The sequence below is a fragment of the Phoca vitulina genome, unplaced genomic scaffold (assembly GCF_004348235.1).
Source record: "Phoca vitulina isolate PV1807 unplaced genomic scaffold, GSC_HSeal_1.0 scaffold80, whole genome shotgun sequence".
Classification (NCBI taxonomy): Eukaryota; Metazoa; Chordata; class Mammalia; order Carnivora; family Phocidae; genus Phoca; species Phoca vitulina.
In genome coordinates this window covers 5,987,259-6,001,287 of record NW_022589783.1, presented here as the reverse complement: position 1 = coordinate 6,001,287, position 14,029 = coordinate 5,987,259, and the positions used below count along the sequence as shown (strand labels likewise).

The window sequence follows — 14,029 nt, the reverse complement described above, 5'->3', positions numbered from 1 at the left end:
GGCAACGGAAGCAACCCATTCCCTCTCCCTGCCCTTCTGTAGATGCGGAACCAAGGCCAAATGGTAAATGGAAAAAAGCACCGGCTGGAGTAGTAAGAGTGGAGTTCAGTTTCTGTCCTGACCCCTCACAGAGCCGTGTAACCTTGGCCCCTCTGACTTAACTCCATCTGTGAGAGAAAGTGGTATCTACTCTGCCAAAAAGCCCGTGCAAGGATGAAGTGAACATGAAGAAATGCCTTTCAAAATACCTTCCCTTCCTGCACTAAATGGACAGAGAAGAGCACAGTGGTCGAGAAGAGAAGTCCCCTGGGTCGGTGGCTCTCCTCTACTTCACCATCAGGACCAGGGAAGAAGCGGTCACTATCAACTCTGAATAGAGCTGGCTCCTCTCTTCACCAAGAGGAAACTCTGTGCTTCTCTTACTGAATCTCCGAACAGGCCCATTGTGGGCAAGCACTTTTCTCACTGCCTAAAACAGTATTCTGCTTCTTTAACTGTCCACATACTCTAACTTGTCCCACTCTCACGGTTTCACCTGTTGGGTAAAGGCTCATACAGAGGAATTTTATCTTGAACCTACCCTCTCTCTGCTTGTCCCTGTATCGGACCTCACCATCTGGCCTCCCCTTCATGGTTTGGAAACCAGCACCCAGGATACCAAGAACGAAGTATTCTAAAGTCAAAGCCGAAGTATCTGTACCTCCACTTATTGGCGGGAGAGAGTCCACTCACGATGGGCAGCGTCGGGCCCTGCCCGCGGCCACCCTCTGGTGGCAGCAGCGCGCAACTGCGTCAGCGTGAGTGAAGTGCGGGGTACTGCAGCGCCCCCTGGCGTTAGTCCGGGAGACGTGCGAGGGCACAGGAACCCGACCAGGTGAGCCTTCCTAGGGCGCGCGCGCTGGGTGCCGCTGCGGGGTATTTAACTGTGAAGGCACTGGCTGGGCGGGGGGGATTGCACCCAGGAGTCTTAAAGTCTAGTATGCATGAGTGTAGGTTCGTGTATATTTTTCGTGTCCAGTTACTTGAACCCCGTGTATCTGTTGTGTAAAATGTGTGCCGTTTGTGTGTGCGCACGCGTCACACGTGGGTGGGTTGGTGGTGGGGAGGTCCGCGCCTCCAGTGCAGGGCGGAGTCCTCACGGAGGCGTGAAATTGGTTTGGAGCAAACACATTACGGAAAGCAATTACCAGGGAGAAGTTCTGGGCTCGCGGGACCCGCAGCCAGGAGGCTAGGGAGGAAGCTCCCTGGCTTGCAAGAGTGTCTGTGGATGTCTAACCCCAGAAAGGACCTTCCTCACACGGCCTGCTGATGGCAGAACGGGTGAGGCTGGGCCACAGATATTGCCCACTCTCCATCGTCTTTCTTCCCTTACTGCTGTCCTCCTTAAAAAGGCGTCCTGCCGAAGATCCAGTACTCTCAGGTATGGTCAGAAATCCTTCTCCCTCCTTACCACTTTGGGAGAGGCAACCCCCTCCTGCGGAGTCTTCCCAGGTCCCTGCCCCTACACGCCCTCAGGTCCTGCTCCCACATGTCTTTTGCATTCACTTAATTGCCCCTTGTATTTCAACTAGTGATTCACACCCTTGTTTTTCAGACTAGATGGGAAATTCACTGAGGGCAGGAACTGGCCTCGTTCACAGCTGTAGATCTAGTGCCTAAAACCTGGGACTCAGGAGGCGCAAAATGAATGATGTGGATGGGATTAAATAAAGTTTCCATCAAAGTGCAAAACAACTCTCTCAGGAAAGTCATCCCCTCGAGAGTCAGGATTCTCTTAGAACAGAGCTTTCAACATCTTTCACATGCCAACGATCCCATTTACATCGCCAGACCTGACCTTGTCTCTGAATTCCAGATTTCTAGATCTAAACGACCTTGTAACATAGCCTCTTCGAGATGTGTAATAGGCAGCTCCGACTTCATACCTCCCAGAGGGACCGCCTCATTCCTCCCGCACCTGCCCCTTGCTCTTCTTCCCCACCTTAGTAATTAGCACCACCATCCACGCAGTTGTTCAGCCCAAACACTGAGAGGCATCCAGGATTACACTTTCCCTCAGCCCCCACATCCAGTCCATCAGCATGTCTCCTCCAGTCTCCAAACAGGGTCCCAAGTCTCGCCTACTGCTTCCCCATCTCCGGGGACTCGACTTCAGCAGGAGCCCCCTAATGGTCTTTGATCCTTCCTGGCCTCTCCCCTCTCCCCAAAGCCATTCAGAGATCTTTCCAAACCTACATCAGTTCAGGGCACGCCCGGGCTCTTCCCCACTCCACTCACGGGCCTGGGCCTCAGGTCAAATGTCACCTCCTCCAAGAGGCGGCTTCCCTGTCACCCAGTCTCCAATAGCTCCAAGCAAGCTGGCAATCACCGTGTGAATTCCTCAGAGGGCTTAGCACTGCGGCACCTTGCCGCCCACTTGCTTAGGGTCCCCTCCCCCAGAAGGCACTCCGGGGGGGACTGGAGAGCCAGGCCTGTGTGCGTGGCACCTGGACCACAGGGGCACGTAAGCCCTTGCCCAGCATGGGCCGCGGGGCATTCTCCCAGGCCTCCGCCCCCGGACAGGACGGGCTCTCCGGGAGAGGCCCCACACGGTGAGGGGAACGGGCACATGCGCGAGCCCCGGGGAAGTCGCGGCCCGACCCCTGTCTCTCATCCCCTGCCTGTGCCGACTTCCCCACCCCGCTCCCAACCCGCGCGGGCCTGGGGCCTGAGCGCTCAGGACTTAACCAGCGTCGCCACAGCTGAGGGGCCGGGCCTCCGTCTGGCGGCCCCGTCCCCCCGTCACGCCCCACAGGGCGGGTCAGCCCGTGAGGCCAGGTGAGAACCCCCGGGGCCCACTCACCTCCGCCCCGCTTCTCCTAGGCTTCTCGCTCCAGGCCCTCTGGGGCTTCGCGCCCTGCCAGCCCCGCCCCTGCCGCCTGCGTCCTCCAGGCCCCGCCCCCGCAGCCTCGTTCCCGAAGTTGGCGGGAAAGTTGTGAACACCGGCGCTTGCGCACTCTGGGGCCCTGGGAAACCTGCCCGGCGACCCTTGACGTCACGGATCACAGTGCACTTGATTGGCTGCTCTGCGACACCGGTCAGCTCCGTCTTTCTACTGTGGTTGCAGGCCGACTCCTGCGTGCTGACCACCTGCAAGGTCTTAAAAAACCTGGCACTGCAAAGACCCTCAGGGACTCTCTCCTTTCTTGTCTTACGGATGTGAGCAACTTGAGCCCAGAGAGGGGAAGAAATTTAAGTTCCACAACCGAATGGCTGAGCCCCCGGACGTAACGCTCAGCTCGGCTCCTGCTGCCGCAAAGCTAAGTCCAAGAGAGGCAGGAGCCAGGCGTGCGTCCGGTGCTCCCTGACCTATAGGACAGGCAGTAGCTAGAGTTGTTTTTTCCAAACCTGAAACTTCCACTCTCACCTGAACCACGGTTACCCTCCCTGATGGCTGACACCTGCACCCACTTTTCACCGGCCTTCTTGCGCTTCACCTCACCTCCCTACCCCAAGGCTGCCTTTCCCATCCTGTCCCACCATCCGCACTGCCTCATTCCTGCAGCAGCTCTTCTCTACCCAAGCCTGTTTGCTCACCCATCCTCTGGCTGGTTGTCCTGACATTATCTCACCTGGTGGCCCTTGTGCCACATCATTGCCTGGGGCAGCTCAACAGCTGGTAGATGCCAAAGGGGGAGGATGACCCCGCTGGCGCCATGGGGCAGATCGGGGTGAGGGGGCCCATAAGTCTGCCCATCCTGAGTCCCCTGAGTGAGCAGCTCAGAGGAAGGCCTGCTGGAGACAGCACCAAAAAACACAGGCCTGCAGATTTTTAATGCTCATACAGGGATCGGATGGGCTGGAGGGGTGCCTCAGACCACCAAGAGGAGTGCCTCACTTGCCACGAGTGCCAGTTGTCTCTCTGTTAGACATCACCTGGCTGCATGGTCTGTCTCTCTCTCCCGGGTGGGGATGGCAGCATCCACATCTGCCCGAGGAGCTGGACCTCCTGCTGACACAGCCACCTCGGCCCGAATCAGTTCAGCTCAGTCCTGGGTTGGGGGTGCGGAGAGCCGCAGACTGGAGCCCCCTGGGGCATCTGCTTTCAGGTCTCTCAAAAGGCAGTGGACAGACATCTGGAAAGAGAGGTGTGGATTCAGAGAGGTCCCAAGGTCCAGGAGGCTGGCTGGTTCTGGCCAAGGCCCTGCCCCCAACTCTTCTCTTGCCTCCTACCCATCCCTCTAAATGCCCACAGAACCCGGCACTCACCTAGTAGAGCACGTCCTCAAAATCCAGCTGCAGGTAGCGGAGCAGGCGGGATGGCAGGGGAAGGCGGGGCAGGGCGTGGGGCAGGCAGGCGGCCAGGTGAGCACGGAGCGCACATCGGCTCAGATGCTGCAGCGATCTGGGCTGCCTCACCAAGGCGAAAAGGGAGGAATAGAAACGGTGGTGCTTCTGGGGACAGAATGGGGGGCTCAGTGAGGCAGCCTTGGACAAATGGCACCCTTTCCTCCCAAAGCGGGCGGGCGGGGGGGTGGGGGGAGGGGAGGCTGGTGGCCAGCAGGTGTCTACAGGAGCCTCTAGAAGTAGTGTTTTGGGTGTTCACTCTGTGTGTTTTCTTCTTCTTCTGGGACATGAACGGGTCTCTGGGTCGTTTCTCTGGGGCAGGGTAGGGGACCCAACAGAGCTTCCCTGTAGGCAGTGGAGTCCTTTGGGGCCAGGCTGAGTGAGCGTGAGTTCAGGGTCTTGGAATCTGACCTGCAGTATTTCAGGAGGCACCAGGGCCATGGCCTCCTCGGGAAGCTGCATGATACTGTAGGTGTTCATCAGGACCTCAATGGTCCTCGGAGACTCACACCAGCGCTCCAGCACCTGGGGGGGGGGCAGAGATGCATCAGCGCTTCCGGGGTTCCCCCACGCTGCAGGTCCCCAGCCGGTCTGCACAGGATGACGAGACAGCGATAGAACAGCTGCTGTGGGCTGAATTGTGTCCCCCCAAAAATATGTTGAAGTCCTAATCCCCAGGACATATAAATCTGACCTCTTTAGAAATAGGATCTTTGCAGTTGCGATGAAGTTAAAATGAGGTCATCAAGGAGAGGATTCATAGAGAAGGGAAGAGGCCGGCAGAGACCTGGTGGGATCAAGTTGGAGCCAGATTCATTCTTTCATGTCTTCATTTAGTAAATATTTACTAAGGGCCACTGCAGTCTGAGCCCTGGGGACCTAGCAATGAGGATGACAGACAGGTCCTTTCAGCTGGGAAGGTCTATTTCAGTGGGAGAAAATAATATAAACACATAAACAACCACAGATAAGCCGTTACAATGAAAAATAAGTAGGCTTGGGGACTGAGTGTGTTGGGAGGGTGCTGTCCTAGATGGGTGGTCAAGAAAAGCCTCTCTGAGGAGGTGACCCTCTGCAGGGGAGGCTGAGCCATGCTGGGGGAGCAGCCCGTGCCAGAGACTGTCCACATGGAAAGAAAGACAGCCTCAGCCGGCCTGGACACACACAGATGCCGTCATACTCACCCGCGTCTGCAAGTACTGGCTAGAAGCAGATGCGTGCTTCATCCACTCCATCTCTGGCTGTGTCTCAAGCTATAGGCAGTGGCCATAAACCCCTTATAAAATCTGAGAACGGCTAAGTACTATCTCTCTGGCAGCATTCCTGTACATGGCACCCCTCTCCCCACATACACTTGCATGCAGCATTGTGGGCTTTAAAACCCCTGCCTACGAGGAGCCCCACCGCCTGGCAGGCTGGGAGTGTTGCATGGGCTGGCTGCTGCTGGGCCGGGGGAGCAGGGCCGCTGGGGAAAGCATCTCACACACCCGGAGCCCCCTCTGCTTCTTGCCCTGCAACTCAGCAGTGCTCACTGCGGCTGCCCCATCCCGTCTGCCCAGAGCGGGTCTCTGATTTACTCCTCCTTAGGTCTAGGAAAGAACAGGCAGGTCACGTCTATCTGCTGTTCGGGAGGGGTCTCTCTGTGCCTCCCAGCCCACGTTGATTCCTGCCTCTGTCCTCTGCCTGGAATACCTATGCTTTCCTCCTCCTCCATCTCCAAGGCCCGCCCATCCCACGTCCCCTCTGCTCCAGGAAGCTTCCTGCGGCTCTTCAACCAGCACCTCTCTCTCCCTACGTTGGCATAATGCCCAGCAGCTTTCCCACACATTATTTAACTTAGAACAACATGAGCTAACTCTAGGTTAGGCCCTGTTGAAAGGGCTTTACGTGTATGAGCTCAGTTCTCATCCTAACCCTATGAAGTAGGCACACTCTTATGCCCCTGTGTTACACACGAGGAAACTGAGGCCCGGAGAGATTAAGCAACTTGCCAAGGGTCACGTGGCTGGTGTGCCAGGCTCCGGAGGCTGCGCTCTTGGGCGTCACTTACGCCGCAGGTACCTCACCATAGAACAGTGTCTGGTGGTGGTCAGGGCTGTGCTCACTCCCACTGTTACCCACGGGGCTCCTACAGCTTTTTATCACTGTTCGCTAGAGGCTATAATTCGTGCAAAGAGCATGCGTTCAGAGCGTTCCAGTGACTTGCCTATAGTCACAGGAACAAGCATCAGACCAGACCCTGGCTCCAGGTTTCCTGAGCGCCCAGTGGCTCCTGGAGAGCTGGCTGAGGCTGGCAGCGATCACCGATGACTCCTTGCAGGGAGACAGGCGCCTCAGCCAAGCGTGGAGCAGCTGTGGATTGCAGGAGATGGAGGCAGACTCCCTCCTGAACTTTTCCATCACCTGGGACGCGGCACCCAATCGAAGGGGAGGAATGGGGCACTTGGCTGTGCCGGCCCCCTTGGTCCCTAAGGCAGGGCAGGTCGGGGCTGGGGGCGGGGCCGGGCAGTGGGGTCCTGGGAAATCCTTCTGCTGCTCTGCCTCCTCCTCCCACCCCCTCCCCGAAGGGCAAATCATTAGCTGTCAGAGCCACCGTCAGATTACAGGGAATTGCTCGTCTCCTAATTATCTGGTGTTAATAGGAGATTAATTAGTGTTAATTGTTGATTTTCTTGTATTTTCCCAAAGGGGAGACCAATCTGCCGAACTCTCAGGCTGTTTAATTATTTGGTCTTGCTTAGGAATCTAGACAGATGCTTCTAGGTTTGTGAGTGGAGGCGAAAGGCAGGGACAGGAGAGGAGTGTCCAGGACCGGGCAGGGCTGGACAGTTCAAGCCCCGAGATGGCGCAGAAGGATCTGCCCACAGCCTGCTACCCTGTATCCGTTCTGACCCAGCTCCTCAGAGAACAGGGGTCCCCATCCCAGTCCCAGCACCCTTGGACATTATATGGCCCCCTCCAGATACAACGCAGTATGGGACAGGGCCCCCTGTCAGGGCATCTAGGAGCACAGGTCTTCAAGTTGAACCCACTTTGGGAATATTTTATGTTAATAAAATGAGATACAGCCAGGAAATTGACAGTGAAAGGCTTTTTCTCTGGTGCCAGGATAGCAGCTGCTGGTCTGGGTGATGCTAAGCTCTCAGAAACAAGGACTATGTCTGTCTGCAAAAGGTCAGGAAGCTTTGAACCTCATGACCCAGGCTCATCGCTCTGCCCTGGGGGAGCCTCTCCTGTGCAGAGTGTCTCACTGAATGGATCCCACTGCCAGGCTGAGCTTCCTGCGTGTTCCTCTCATCAGCTCGCTCCCCGGATGAAGAAACAACTCCCTGACGCCCACATCAGTCCTGGCTCCTGTCTTTTCAGATGCATGAGAATCTGACCTCCTGCGCTCAGGCCACCTTCATCACACACGCATACACTTGTGCATGCACACATGCGTGCATATGCATGCGGGAGCCCGTGTATGCACACGTGCACACATACCTACACACACACACACCCCTCCTGCCAGTCTCCGTCCTTGCCTTTGCCCCCTTTTGGGCTTTGCTTACTTGATGAAAGAAGAACTTACTCATGTGCTCAAGGGTTTGAGGCTGCATCTGGAGTGAGTGGGAGCAGGTCTGCGTCTCCCCTCCCCTCACCCTCACGGCCCTCCCTCTGGCCCCAGCCCCATACCTTGGGGAGGGCCCCAGGCCAGACGCGGACAGCACCGTGGTTGAGCAAAGCTCGCACCGTGTGCTCTGGGCTCTGGGCCAGGGCTGCAGCTGGGCCCTGCAGAGCATAGTGCAGGGCCGTGTGTCCCCCATAGTCCATGGCGTTGGTGCTGACGCCGCGGGATAGGAGCAGCTCCACGATGGCCGCGTGGCCGCGGCGACAGGCCAGGTGCAGGGGCCGTCGCTTGTCCTGGTCAGCAGCATCCGCATCGGCTCCAGCTGAGAGCAACAGAGAGCAGAGCTGGAGGCAGCTGGCGGTGGTGGCCTCAGCGTCGGCGGGGGACGTGCAGCGGACGTCACAGGCAGCCAGCAGTGGGGTCCAGCCTTCGGCATTACGGGCATCAGGGCATGCTCCCCGTCTCAGAAGTAGGTCTGCCAGCTCCACACGGCCCAGCCGGGCGGCCACATGCAAAGGGGTCTCCTCCTCCTCCTCAGACCGACCATCCACTTTCGCCCCAAACCTCAGGAGCAGTTCCGCACACCTGGGAAGGGCGAGACGGTGGTGGGGAGGAAAATAGGGCCCTCCACTCCCACCAGTCTGAGCAGAGCAAACCTGGGGGGAGTTCTTGGGCAGCTCCTGCTTCTGTCTGCCCCTCCCCTTCCATCCTGCCGGTCACTAGTCATCCCAGCCGCGCGCTGCAGGGTCAGCAAAGCCTTCTCTTCAAGCCCGCGTGCTCCCTGCAGGAGTGGTGCCCTAAAGTCTTCATGGGGGTGAAAGTCACGTGCAGCCCTCATGCAGTGAGAACAGGAGCCCTCCTGAGGGCTCTACACGAACTGACTTGTTCCATCCTAGGTCCCGAGGAGGAAACTGAGCCCCGAGGGTGTGAGGACCCGGCCCACATTCACGCAGCTAGGAAGGCAGGGGGCTGGCATTCGGGCCCAGGGGGTGGCAGGGCAGTTGGAGGGCTGTGCACGCTGGGGCTGGTGGAGGAAGCGGGACGTGGGGCCTGGCTGTGGGTGTGGATGGAATTGGGGGCATGGGAGAAAGAGCAACAAAACCAAAATTGGCCAGCCAGATTTGCTCCAAGACGGCCCTCACAGAAGGTCATGTGTGCCTGTAAGAACGTGAACATGGAAATTCAAGGCGAACAGAACTTAGCCTCTTGGAGCTAGTGTCCGCATCCGGAGAATGGGGATACTAGTTAATACCTGGACCTAATGAAGTTGTGAGCAGCACAGTGCCTGGAAAGACCATGATGGCAGCCCTTGGCAGGGAGGGTGGGTAGTGATGGATCATGGGGGCCCATCGTATTATCCTGCCCACCTTTCTATATGTTTAAAATTATCCATAATAATTTTTAAAAAGATTTTATTTATTTATTTGACAGAGAGAGAGATAGCGAGAGCAGGAACACAAGCAGGGGGAGTGGGAGAGGGAGAAGCAGGCTTCCCACCGAGCAGGGAGCCCGACGCGGGGCTCGATCCCAGGACCCTGAGATCATGACCTGAGCTGAAGGCAGACGCTTAACGACTGAGCCACCCAGGCTCTATCCATAATAATTTTAAAAAATACTTCTGTTTACGTGGGAAAGGAAAGAATGATTCTCACTGGGTGTGGTCTCCATGAGGCTGGGCTAGAACATGGCCAGAACTAAAAATGCGGGATTGTATAGAGCTGTGTTGTCCGATACAGGGACACCAGTCACACACGGCTATCGAGCACTTGGATTATGACAATGTCTAATTGAGACATGCCGTGAGTGTAAAATACACACCAATTTTGAAGACTTGGTACAAAAAAGAGAACGTAAAATATCTCATTAGTTCTTTATGTTGATTACATGTTGAAGTGGCAACGTTTTGGATATACTGGGTTAAATAAAAGATATTATTAAAATTAATTTCACCCATCTCAGAGATATTTGTACACCCATGTTCACCGCAGCACTATTCACAACAGCCAAAATGTGAAAGAAAGCAATCTAAGTGTTCATCAGCTGATGAGTGGATAAAATGTAGCATCTACAGACAGTGGGATCTTATTTAGCCTGGAAAAGGGAGGACATCCTGACACCCGCTGCAACGTGGATGAACCCTGAGGACATCGTGCTGAGTGAAAGAAGCGATCACAAAAGGACAAATGCCCTGTGATTCCACTTGTATGGGGTACCTAGAATAGTCAAATTCTAGAAACCAGAAGAATGGTGGCTGTCACAAGCTGGAGGGAGAGAGGAATGAGAAGCTTTTGTTCGGTGAGGACAGAATTTCAGGGTTGTTTTTTTTTTTAAGATTTTTTAAAAAGATTTTATTTATTCATTTGATAGAGAGAGCACAAGCAGGGGGAGCAGCAGAGGGAGAGGGAGAAGCAGGCTCCCTGCCGAGCAGGGAGCCCGACACGGAACTCGATCCCAGGACCCCGGGATCATGACCTGGGCCGAAGGCAGATGCTTAACCAACTGAACCACCCAGGTGCCCCAGAATTTGTTTTATAAAATTAAAAATGTTCATGAGAAGGATGGTGGTGATGGTTACCTGACAATGTAAACCTGCTTAGTGCCACTGAACTGTGCCTTTAGAAACGGTCAAGATGGTAAATTTTGTTATATGTATTTTACCAGAATTAAAAAAATTAATTTCATCTTTTTCTATTTTTTTTAAGATTTTACATTTAAGTCATCTCTACACCCACTATGGGGCTCAAACTCACAACCCCGAGAGCAAGAGTCCCACGCTCTACTGACTGAGCCAACCAGGTGCCCCATTATTGTTCATTTTTTTGATAAGGCCACTAAAAAATTTTAAATTACATACGTGGCTCACATTGTATTTCTATTGGGACACACTGGGATAGAATACATCTTCGACCATAATAAGTCAAGGGAGTCTGCTGAAGGATGATGAGGTTAACAGGAGGTTAACCAGCTCATGATGAAAGGGATAAAAATTGGGCACCACCCCGGAGCAAGATGTGAAATTTGTCAGGTACACAGTCTGCAGAGAGAGGGCCTCTATTGCATGTACAGTTAGTTCATAGATCTGCCAAGGGTCCCTTTGCCAGGATTCCATGCTCATCAAAAAATTGAGTGAGGGGCGCCTGGTTGGCTAAGCGTCTGCCTTCGGTTCAGGTCATGATTCCAGGGTCCTAGGATCGAGCCTCGCATAGGGCTCCCTGCTCAGCGGAGAGCCTGCTTCTCCCTCTCCTGCTGCTCCCCCTGCTTGTGCTCTCTCTCTCTGTCAAATAAATAAATAAAATCTTATTTAAAAAATTGAGTGAGGACTCGTCCCCCAAGTCTCCCTACACATACGGCATAATTATTTGGGTCATAATAAAGGAATTTTCCCTACGCTAAATAATATATTGAAACATGGGTGTATCTATCAGTTTCTTGTGAGTTTAGTTAGTTGAGTTCCATCCGTAGGCCCATTTATCTGAGGGTACCCACCAACAGGGAAATGCTAGACCTGTCCACAGGGATCAATGCAAGCCCTAACTGGGGGCTGCTCTCCTTTCCTGGACTGTCAGCTCCCTGAGGGCAGCATTATGCCTCAGTCACTGCTATACCTAGCACAGGGCCTGGAACACAGGATAGACTCAGAAAAATTAACACTTTACAGTATACCACCTCCCCATAATGGATCCAGACAACTTCCCAACACAGGCTCTGCAGCTGGGTCCCTGCCACAGTCCTTTTACACCCCGGGGAAGCAGAAACTGTCCCAAGTACAGGCCGTTCCAAAGTTCCAGGGCCAGTGGTAGGAGGGTTTGGGGAGTAATCACATCCTGACTCCCCACCTGAGCCGAGCTCCGCAAGCCTGCCAGCCCCGACAGGCTCGCTCATCCTCCCTGAGGTCATGGCTCTGCCCGTCCCCAAGACTAGAATGGGGGCTGGACTGGGGGTCACTCACTCAAGGGTGCCGGCCCCCTGGCAGAGGTGCAAGGGGAGTTTTCCATCCTGGTCGGGGATGTTGGGGTCGGCTCCGGCCACCAGCAGCGCGTGGACACAGGCGGCGTGGCCCGCAGCACAGGCTTCGTGCAGGGCGGTGCGGCCCCCAGGGGCGCTGTCAGGCCTTGCTCGCCGCCTCAGCAGTAGCTGCAGAACTTCCGTGTGGCCCCGGCTGGCGGCCACGTGCAGCGGGGTGGTCAGCTCCTCTTCGTACGTCAGAGACCAGAGTCCTAGGGAGAGAGGGGACACGGGCCTCAGACCCTGGAGGGAGGCAAAGAGCGGCCAGGCAACAGGGGAGATGGGCAGAGGCTGGGAAGAGGGAGCCCAGAGCTCCGTCCCCAGCCTCCCCTCTCCCTCTCAGATGCCCCCCCCAGCGCCCCTGGCCCGTACTCAGAGCGCGGATGTTGAAGCGGAAATCCCTCCATCGCTCTGGGTCGCTGGTATCAAAGACGGAATCCGGAGTCAGGCCAGTGCTGGAGTCGGCGAGGATGTGGGAGACAGAGCCCACGTCCCCGGCCAGCACTGCCTGCCAGAAGGCCAGGGCAGGTCCCGAGGCCGTCCGGGTGACGATGGGTCCCGGGCCAGACTCTGGGTGCTCGGCAGACCCTCTGTTGGGCTTCTCCACCAGCCTGGCACAGAGGGCGTGTCTGTCACTGGGGGGTTCTCCCTGCTCCCTGCATTCTTCTGGGGACCAGCTCATGAGGACAGAGTACGAGCATGTGGGAAGAGGAGTGGGAGAAGGAGGGGTCAGAGGCAGAGAGAGGAAGAAGAGGAGGGAAACAGGGACAGAGGGCGGGAGAGGGTCTCTGTGTCCCTGAGCGGAGCCTGACCCGGCCACGCGGTTCAGCAGAAGCTATTCTGGGCTCCACATGACTTCACTCCCAGGCCAAGGCTTAGGCAAGCCTCTGGGTAGGGGAGAAGTAGCCAGGGGCTTCTCCTCTTCCTCAAGCACTTGGTAACTCTGTATCTGACAGGGTCAGCCCAGGCCCCTGGCCCTTAGCCCTCCAGCCCCAGAGTCCCTCACCCCTCTGGTGGCTGCTCCAGCGAGGCTCGGCGGCCCGGGACTCCAGCAGCAGGTCGGCTGTGCTATGTGGGGGAAACAGCTCCTGTAACCTCTCCAGGGCTCCGGTGTACAGGGCATTCTGCAAGGCCATGTCACGGCACAGTAGTGGCGACCGCCGAGTTGGCTCCCAGGCTGGGCGGGCCTGGGACCCCCAGACCCGGCAGGCCAGGGCCGAAGGAAGGCACCCCACACGGCGTCCCCAGCGGGGAGGGGAGCTCCTTCTCCCAGGCATAGCCATTCTCTGGGAGAGAAGGAGCCGAAGAAGCAGGACGCAGGGAGATGCCGCTGACCGACTGGTCAGGCAGGCACCGGGCCCGAGCCAGGCGGAGGCCTAGTGTGGGAGGGGCAGGGGAGTGCACGTAGGCCATGCTGTAAATAGCCCCAGCTGTCCTAGCTGTCCGTCCCAGGGCAGGCGGCCTCAGGCTGGAGTGGGCATTAGGGAGGAGCTGGAGAACAGAGTGAGGCTCGAGCCCTCCAACCCTGAGTTCACCCTGGAGTTGACGGCCCTCAGGGTTGAAAGGGATTGCCCAGATCGTGGTAGCCAACCTGCAATTTCACAGGTAAAGGAACATGGAGCCTGGGTGTGGAAAGTGATTTGCCCAAGGTGTGACAACTTGTGGCAGATCCGGGACTAGAATGGGGGCGGGGGTGGGGAGTGGGGGCTCTCAAGCTGCCATTTCATACTCTTCGTCATCTATCCTGTGCTTCACCAAGCCAGCCTCCAGCGGCCTGGGGTCTGATCCCAGATGGAGGGCATGCGGGTGCCGGGCGATTTTTCCTGCCCTCCCAAATTAGCCCTGCACCTTCCCCCTCCCAAACCCAAGGAAAGGCTCCACAGTAGTGACGAATGGCAGAAAAGGCCCCACTCCATGAGGCTTTCCTTCCAGGTGTTCTCTAGAAGACAGACTTCTGCCTTGGGGAGAAAGGGCTCGGCCCACAGGCAGCAATAGAAACTCCCAGTGCCCACCCTGGGTGCTGACCCCCCATCTCCCACCCCTACCTGCCAACGTTAGAGGGGTCTCAGTCAGGGAGTGAGAAGG

At 56.4% G+C, this 14,029-nt stretch overlaps 1 protein-coding gene across 1 annotated transcript; it reads right to left on the bottom strand.

The window, feature by feature from the left end:
- Positions 1-4,248: 4,248 nt before the first annotated feature.
- ASB10 (ankyrin repeat and SOCS box containing 10) lies at positions 4,249-13,221 on the bottom strand. The gene is made up of 5 exons (XM_032394267.1): positions 12,951-13,221; positions 11,889-12,156; positions 8,005-8,524; positions 4,738-4,851; positions 4,249-4,434 (listed from the first exon to the last, which is right to left on the bottom strand). Exons 1-5 carry the CDS (start codon positions 13,219-13,221, stop codon positions 4,249-4,251), a joined length of 1,359 nt encoding a protein of 452 aa, XP_032250158.1.
- Between the last annotated feature and the right edge of the window lie 808 nt (positions 13,222-14,029).